General features: G+C 31.8%; 1 protein-coding gene across 1 annotated transcript in view; it reads right to left on the reverse strand.

The window, feature by feature from the left end:
• Positions 1-365: 365 nt before the first annotated feature.
• LOC108973155 (mitochondrial folate transporter/carrier) overlaps positions 366-9890 on the reverse strand; it is a 14835-nt gene continuing 5310 nt past the window's right edge. The window contains exons 2-6 of the mRNA XM_018940218.1: positions 6044-6197; positions 5721-5970; positions 5540-5653; positions 3378-3523; positions 366-932 (exon numbers count right to left, since the gene is read on the reverse strand). Coding sequence (XP_018795763.1) covers positions 797-932; positions 3378-3523; positions 5540-5653; positions 5721-5970; positions 6044-6197 — 800 coding nt within the window. The 3' untranslated portion in view covers positions 366-796. The remainder of the gene's footprint in view (positions 933-3377; positions 3524-5539; positions 5654-5720; positions 5971-6043; positions 6198-9890) is intronic.

A 9890-nucleotide genomic window follows, 5' to 3' on the forward strand; every position in this document is an offset into this window, starting at 1 on the left:
CCGAAATCACTCAGAACACTGATAAGTGAGTGAGTGATGCCTACATTTAAGCGTTACGACATTAGCAGAATATAAATATAACATACTTTTAGGCGCAACCAAATTATATATGCTCACAACACACACACACAAATATATATGTAGGTGTGAACGTGTATATATGCAGCATTGTTCGGTCAACGTTATGCCGACCTGCCTAGCGCTGTAAACACTGCGGAACACAAGACTTCACTTTTGCTGAAAGAGAGCGAGAGTTAAGCAGAACACATATTTTTTCGTTATATCACATTTGGCAGTAGATGCCTTTATTTAACAAATAAAATTTAACACTTACGTGAATTCGATATTACAAAATTTATAAGAAGGGCTTAAAATTAGCGATTGGAATACGATTTATTTTTTTTTTTTTTGGAATATGACCAACGCCGATATTGATAGGAAAATAGCATATTTGATAGACAATAGATAACGCATCAATTTTAGCGTGCGATGTATTATCTTAAACAGACAAAGAGTGGATGAAAGGGTTTTTGTGACGCAATCACGCATAAAACGGAGCCGAATCGGAAGATAATTAAATTTATAAGCAGACAGAAGAAAAAAGTAACTAAAAGTGGCATATCGTATCAATATTACAGAGTAGCTTTCTTAATTAGTTCATTACATAATAGCATAATAGTAACAATAAAATATAACTAATAAGCACTTAGTATATAGGCGTTATAAAGCTATTTAAACCGAAGGAATTAATTACTTTTTTGGTTTAGTCTCTTTGTTGAACGACTTCTTGACGTCCTCATGTTTTGGTCTTCGATCTTTGTAACAAATAGTGCGACACATTCTCATATATGACGAACGTTATCATCGTCGCCGGCAGCACACGCGTCAAACTGGCTTGAATACCCTTGTAGAAACCGACCGCGCCTTCGTATCTGCAATTAGTTTGGGGCGAAAAAAGAAAATAAAATGCGAAGATTAATTAATAAATGGTGTGCAAAGACGCTTACCTCCAACGTACGTGCAAGTAGTATTTTAAATTTTCATTCAATTAGCAAATAGATTCTGCAAAACTGTTTCAAGACTTACATTTTATAATGGTTTATATGTATATATAAATGTTTACAATTAATTTACCACAGTTGCGAATTTGTTAAGATTGAAGCACGTGCACACTACTTACTTTTTTTCGTGAGCTGCTTACATTTTACTCATTTTACTGTTTTTTTATGGTTTGGTTTTTTGTGGGTAAAGGCCCACCGGTACGGCAAGCTTGGGTATGTGACCAAAAGCATGTTAAAGGCGCTAAACAAGTTCGATCACACACGCACACTCACCGCAGGCATAAACGCGACAGGAATGGGCACCAACTACGAGCACCTAGTAAGTTGAAAAACTCCCGTTATTCGTACTTTAAGTTAATAAAACCTTTTTTGAACGCTTCAAGTATGTGTTTAACATCTTGACAGATATAATTATGCTTTCATAAAAGCCTTTTTTTTTTAATATTTTCATTTTTTTCATCATTTGTAATAGTGCATTACATATTTCTTTACATAAGAAGTTATGAAGAATCTTTTTGCCAAATGAATTAATTACTTACAGACTATAAACATGTTTTTTTTTTATTTTTTTCTTATGCTAAGCTTAAATAAGTGGATTTTGAGCTCATTAAAAGTGTTATACGGCTTGTTTACTTTTATTGTGCAAGATATTTACTGCATATTTTTTGTTATATTTTATATAATTTTATTTTTTTTTTTTGACAACTCGTTGTGCATATTACGTTTAAGATATAGATAAAGTTAATAGCTTATATAAATGTACGCATAGATTATGATACTGCAGCTTACGGACCATAAGTTCAAACATTTACATAAGTTTTGTCTATTAACTTATAAACGAAAATACGAAATTTCAAGACTGAAGTTTTTTTTTTTTGTTTTTTGCCAAGCAATATATTTATGTACATACTTTTAAATAACCTAAACCTGTTGCTTGACTTTTATGCTCATTTCTTTTTCATTTATTATGCGTCAACTACAAGCCAATTCATTTCATATAACTACGCAAGAATACGAACAAGAAAATTTGTATCACAATTGCCGACAACATACATTTTCTCTCAATTAATCTTACAAGAAGAATAGAAAAATAGTTGCTGTATAATTTTTCTAAATGTACGCAATTTTAAAATATACTATTTCGATTTTATTAAATTAGTAAATGGTCTAGACTTAATTAAGTTGTACAGATTGGCGGTTTCAGTGATGAAAAGAATAAATTATGATATTTGTTTTTTTTTTTGTATGCCAACATGAAGAGAAGACTTATGGACTAATGTCTATATAGTAAGTTTCTCTACAAGCTATTGGAATCTTTAACTTAAAATTATTTCAAATAAACAGCAATTACAAAAGTAGAGCGAGAGAGAGAGTAAAAGAAAAACTTAACGAAAGGAATATTAAAAATTAAAAAAAAAAAATCTATACATTAAAAAAAAAATTAAAAAAAAAAAAAATAAAAATAAAAAAAAAAAAATCTATACATTAAAAAAAAAATTAAAAAAAAAAAAAATAAAAATAAAAAAAAAAAAATCTATACATTAAAAAAAAAATTAAAAAAATTAAATCAAAAAAAATTTAAATTAAAAAAATAAAAAATGTATATTACGAGTAATTAAAAATAATACAATAAACTTAATTTAACTAACAAACAAACAAGTAAATTATTTCTCCAACGCAGCAGTTGCTTTTACTTTTGCTCTAAACAAAATGCAGCGAAAAATGATATTATTAATTAAACTGCTAACAATTTTACTGCATGGTGTATTTTCGCACGCTTGTTTTCCGTTAAGTCAATATTAACAATGCGTTTCTCCGCCGCCAATAAATTGCAAATCTTTAGTTTCTTACAGCTACTTATAAGCTCACGTCACATTCTTTTTTTTCTCATAAGTGTAAGCAGTACTATATATATACATGTATTAAGCAAATATATTTAGACACATTTCTAATTAAAATGCTGCAAGTAGTTTATATATATCTATAGTGGAAAAATTTTTTGAATATTCGATCTTTCAATTTTTTAGCGCATTGCTAGTTAGCGTTGTTGCTTTTTTGTTATGTTTTGTTTCAGTAAAGTTCTTATCTACTTAATGGAAAATCGTTTCACACGCGAATCTCTTGCACTTCTATTCACTAACTTGCTTGCGTTCTTTCACTCTCTTCACTTCACTTTATTTTACTTCACTTAATGTTACACTTTGTAAGTTTTAATTGGTTAATTTTTCCCAAATAAGCATGACCATACAAATATTCGGTGTGACATGAACTAAATATGGTGCTAGGCCTTTATAAAAACCACGCATACGTTCGTACCTCCATGTTTGCTTAATGCAATCCCATGAACTTGTGTAATTAAGATGATGATCCTGCATGCGTGCACGTATCACCTGATAGGGATATGTGGCGGCAGCGGCGATAAGCTTCGATATAGCAGCGAATGCCAAATACTCCGATGTGGCCTGTAAAAATAAATTGTGAGGAAATATTCATGAAACAAATGAAAATTATAAAATGTTACGAATTTTAAAATTAATTTCTAAAAAATATAAAAAATATGCTCCTAACTTTTTTAAAATTAAATTAAAAGTATTTAAAATAAATAATGCGCTTTCGTTCACTTCCGTTTTCTTTCTATACCCGGAACAGGGTATATTAAGTTTGTAATGCCTAGGGGGAAAAGTTGGAGACCCTATAAATTATATATAAATGCGTAACAATCAGGGTCGATGGCAGCCATGGCCGTCTGCCTGTCTGTCTGTACATACGCAAATTAAGCCTTTAGTTTGAGATATCGGTTTGAAATTTTGCATACGGCCTTTAATCTAGGGCCGCCATACAAACTAGACGACGAAAATCAAATTCTTGTATGATTTTTTTTATTTGAAGAGATAACTTTATGAAATTTAGCATAGATTATTATACAAGGCAACGGTACAACTTCCGTAGCATTTTTTCGTATCTAACCACTGTAATAATTTGAAAAACAGCTGTCATTTTTTCTAGTTTTTCATTAGCAATGGATTGAAATTGGCCATTTTTAACAATGTTATCAACGAAAATGCAACTAACTCTTTGAAATTTTGAGTATTAGTTGGGAGTTTGCAACGGAGTTAACTTCACAAATTCCTAAATTAATCAGGATTAATGCAGTTAACGCTGCCGTCTTTCCAGCCTTTAACATACAGCGGTCCTACAAACTGATCGATCAAGATTAACTTTTACGTTCGTAAAGGTTATTATAGCATCGGTGCGACCGAAGTTTACCGTTTTTTTTATTTGCCTATTTATGAAATTATTACAAAAATCCACCCCACACTCCCCGCACCCGTAATCGTTTATTGTTACCTGTAACAGTTTAATGAAATCACTTTGGAAAGGAAACACTTATGGTCGATACAACAACAAAAAATTCGTTATAAGCAAAATTTATTAGCATGCTTTTTCGGCAAAAAGTAATTAACCAAAAAGTGCAACGTTCGAGTGCTTGTGGCATATTGACTCCGTGTTATCATTTTTGTCATAAAGATAACAAATAAGCAAACAGACAAATTTCGGCGAAAAAGTCGCGCGATATACAAGTATATTTCAAAGTCAAACAAACGCTATGTATAGTGTACATTGTATTATTTGGATGATGGCCAAAAGAAAAACACTTATTCACACATTTTAAGAATGAAGAGCGGAAAATTGCGCGTGTGACCATCAGCAAATCATGTGATGCTTTTATGAGCGCTTATAGTTACGTAGCTTATATAGGCGAAGGATATGCAAATTGAAATTCTAACTTGTCAATATGTATAAACGTGTGTATTGCGATGCGTAAAATAGGGAGAAGCGTGTCGGCTGAAATTAGATGTGTATAAGAGACAGTATATAGGCGAAGGATATGCAAATTGAAATTCTAACTTGTCAATATGTATAAACGTGTGTATTGCGATGCGTAAAATAGGGAGAAGCGTGTCGGCTGAAATTAGATGTGTATAAGAGACAGTATATAGGCGAAGGATATGCAAATTGAAATTCTAACTTGTCAATATGTATAAACGTGTGTATTGCGATGCGTAAAATAGGGAGAAGCGTGTCGGCTGAAATTAGATGTGTATAAGAGACAGTATATAGGCGAAGGATATGCAAATTGAAATTCTAACTTGTCAATATGTATAAACGTGTGTATTGCGATGCGTAAAATAGGGAGAAGCGTGTCGGCTGAAATTAGATGTGTATAAGAGACAGTATATAGGCGAAGGATATGCAAATTGAAATTCTAACTTGTCAATATGTATAAACGTGTGTATTGCGATGCGTAAAATAGGGAGAAGCGTGTCGGCTGAAATTGCGTATTTTTTGGTTTTTTTTTTTGTTGCAAAAAAAAAATTATAATAATATCTAGAAGGCTTTCTATGTGACTTACGCATTTCCCTTATTAGTCTAATTTCTTTTTTATCTTTTTTTTATTTTTTATTTTTTTTACTTACCAATTTCGTATCGATAGGCAATTTGCGGTATGTATTGTAATAGTTCTTCATCTCCTCATAGGTCATGAATTGCAAAGCACCATGTGAGACGCCCAGTATGCCGGGTACAAAGCCCTGCAATTAAAAAAGACAAAAAATAAATATGTAATCTATAGTAAAATTTAAAGTTTATCAAACTTACCCGGTACAAACCACGTACACCCTCCTTGCGGTAGATTTGCGCCAGCGCATCCACCATACCGCGATATTCAGTATGTTTGCTCGAAGCCTCAGCGCCATATTGTAAACACAAACGGGTCTTCACCACCCAAATGGGGTTTGTAAGAATCAGCGTGAGCACGCCAGACTCAGCAGCGGCCAACATATGCAATGTCGGGCCCAATGGCTGTGTCGTATTACCGCCCTGAATGAAGGTCTTAATTGTGTTGTAACTGTAAAATAAAAATATTAAAAACGCATAAATTAATTTGATATTCAAGCGTTTACAAGCGCACAAATACTTACAACATGAAATAGAGACCCCATGAGGAACCTGAACCCCAGATATTTGGTGTGACACCCTTGTATAGCCCACGGAAGCCTTCCTGTCGGAAGATGGTTGAGAATGCGCTGCTCAGACTGCTATATTGTGGTACTGTGGTTGTGCGTCCATCATTCACTGTATGATTGAAGAAAGGAAATTGTTTTATTTTAATCATTTTTGTTCATTCAACTTTCTTATTTTGTAAAATTTGTTAATGTTCTAATACTATAAAGTTTCTACTTAATAAACATAAAACCTAGCTAATTATGTATGGTTGTATAATTTAACACCAAACGGGTAATGGAAGCACGGCATGTTAGCATTGACGTCAGTATATTTGAATCTATTTACATGCTGACGCTAAACTTGTATTAACAGGTATATGTTTTTGAGAAAATATTGTATTATTTCGAATTCAAATATTTATGTATTTCCTGCTTGTCATATGGTATATTTTATTAAATAAAATAATTCTTTAATATAAATTAGTTCTTTTCAACAAAATATTATAAGAAATGTATGTACATATAAATTATTCAGAGAATTATGGTGCATGACTTCGTAGCACAAATTTTCTTTTCTACATATGGTATTTCTTCTTCTATATATAGTATATGTATATATAAATATATTTTCTCAGTGTTTATATTATAATTAATTTAATTTCATATCATTATATGGTTCTATATACATATATGAATAGAAATAATTTCTAATACAAACATTGAGAAAATGTCTTTGTCTACCTGCAAAGCAAGAAATGCCGAAGAATTCTTAAAATTGTCTAACCCATAGCAACAACGATAACAAAAATATTTTCAAAAATATATTTTACTCAAGAAAAAATATATAGCAGACATATGTAGTAAATAAGTTTATTTTTATTTTAATATGTATATATGTATGTATATACATATGTGTTGATCACATCACAAATAACTGTATACGTCAAATACATTTTTTGTTACCATAGACGAGCCCTCTTGCGCACTACGAGCTGCAAATAGTCGCTTTAAAAAACAAAAGGACAAAATATATGTATATACAAGTACATATGTATGTATGTATATTGAAGTATTTTGCTGTCAAGTGGTTTTAGATGAAAATGCAAACATTAGCATTTTTATACCCTGAACAGGGTATACTCGCATTAAATTTGCTAGGAAGTTTTTGTAACACCCACAAATAAACGTTGGAGGCCTATCAAGTGCACATACATATGTATGTATATATAAATTATCATAACAAGCTGAGTCGACTTAACCATGACTGTCTGTTCGTCTGCGCGTCTGTCGGTATATACACGAACTGCATACTCAGTTTTTGAGATATCGATCTGAAATTTGGAATACACAATATTCTTCTCAAAAAGTTGCCAATTTGTCGGAACCGTCGACATCGGACTACTATAGCATATAGCTGCTCCACAAACTTAATGATCACAATCAAATTTTTGTATTGAAAACTTTTTAATTTAACCAAATATCTTAACGAAATTTGAGAAAGATTCTTGTTCAAAGAATAAAAATAACAAAATATATAATTAACACAGAAACATCAAATATTTTTAATAGTCAAGTAGGTTATTAATGCTAAATAGCCATTAAAAAAATTTTAATAATAAAAAGCAACAATTAATAGCTGCTATCGCCCCACCCAACAGATCACTAATATATATGAAAACGCTTATCAGAATAATGATAAATGTATATATTATATTTAGTTATTTGCAGGCACAGCAACGGGCTAAACTTTCGTTGTTTAGAAATCGTTATTTTTCTATTATATTTGACATTTGATGGAATATAGTATAAATATTTGCATATTTAACACTATAGCATTATTTACAAAATGAAGCATTCATATTTGATATACGAGCCATTAAATAGCAATTAGATAAGGCATGCCAGTTTTGGCGAAAACATTTATAATAGATTATATTTTCTTTATCACCGGACCGTTAATGTACATATGGCAAAAAATAAAGAATAACTTCTAGTGTTTACAAAATTTTAAGCTAAAAAGAAAAACCATAACAGTAATCAAAACTCAATTCAGTATGATAAGCAAAACAACTTCAGAACTTCGCTGTACAGTCTGTATAGCCATTTCTTAGTTGTTTTCGCAGCATTTGGCTAAAAAATGGCCATGTGCTCAAAAAAGGGGGCTCGTCACTGGCACGTTTACGCACATAATGTTTTCACATCGAAATAGCTATTTTTAGACATAACAATTTCATTAGCTAATTCGCACTTATACGAGTTGCTTACGTAAGTATTTAATAGTTTCGCTGCTGACACGATTATTTCTTGTATTTTTAATTAAAATAATGGAGAACTCCAACTTTCTGTTAGAAATTAATATTAATTTTAGTACTGAAAACTTTTTCTGCTTCCACTCATGAGCAAAAAATACAATCATTTAATTGGCAACAAGTATTACAGGTGATTTGACGGCCTTGAGCTGGGCTTGTGGCAACCACAACAACTCGCTCATAGATTCTAGCAAGTCTATGTGTGCAGAAAAACCAGTTTTTTATTTAGGTGTGCATTTACAAAATTACAAAAACAAAAATAAAAGAAAGAAGTAGAAGACGCAAAAGCATAAAACAATTAAAGAATAAATCTTACATACGATTGCACCGCAACTATGTATGCAGACAGACAGATATGACTAAACCAACCCAGATCGTCACGCTTTACATGTTTTTTTGGATATTACACGTTTCCATCTGGATGTGTGTTGCAAACTTCATACACCCTGTTCAGGGTATAAAAATACAAAAACGAGAATCTAACCATGGTTTATTATTCATACCTACGTAATACCTAAACACACATGTTGACTCATATAAGAAACTTAAAAACTTCATTTGGAGGACAACAAAACATACGAATATAAAGCAAAAACGCAGATAGTAAGTGATGGAAACATGAACACATAACAAAACAAGAAAAAACATAAATAAAAAAATGTTTATAATACACGTCAATAGGTTGACAACATTGTTCAATGTAAGTTAACAACCGACTAAATAATATTGCAATGGGGCAACAGTCAGGAAGTGAGTGCGTGAACCAATATTTTCCATGTAAACAAAAAACTAAACAGTCGAAACAGTGCAATAATCAGGTTTCCAGCTCGCTGTGGCAGTTGCATTTTGAAGTTTTGCTTTTGTACTGTCAATGAGATGACTCACCCAATTCAACAGTACTAACTGACGGGCGGACGGGTGCGACAGAAAAACCGAGGCAACGAAGCAAATGTTTACGAGCCCTGGGCAAAATCACTTGAAAGCGCTTAGCAACACGCTAATATAATATGCTCGATCACTCAGCACACACAGCAACGGGCTGAGTATACAAGAAGCAAACATTTAAAATAGACAGGAGCGTAGTACTACAAAGAGCGTATCGAATAATAAACATTGATGGAGATAGGTATATTGGAGAGTAAATGAAGACATAGAGCATGGTTTTTTTTATGCTTTTACTAGTCATACAAGTTTTTAACTTTTTTTGTTTTTTTGTTTTTTTCATGTATCCGTCGCTTTAGCATTGTTTGTGTTTGTTGTTTGAATAATGAATATATGTAGGTATCACGGCAGTGCTGAAATCACGTGATGTTTGAATGTACATACATATGTACAGTTGTCCACAAAATAATAGGAGTGCTAATATAAACAATGTGTTCAGCTGCATAACTGTTTTAAATCACATCTAAATGACGGGGTACAATAACGGTACACTTAACGGGATGCAAGCATTAAAATACGAAACACATTTTTATTGTGATAATCTTTATTCCACTTCTGCTTTGCTAATTCAC

The sequence above is a fragment of the Bactrocera latifrons genome, unplaced genomic scaffold, assembly GCF_001853355.1.
Source record: "Bactrocera latifrons isolate USDA-ARS-PBARC rearing strain unplaced genomic scaffold, ASM185335v1 scaffold_46, whole genome shotgun sequence".
Classification (NCBI taxonomy): domain Eukaryota; kingdom Metazoa; phylum Arthropoda; class Insecta; order Diptera; family Tephritidae; genus Bactrocera; species Bactrocera latifrons.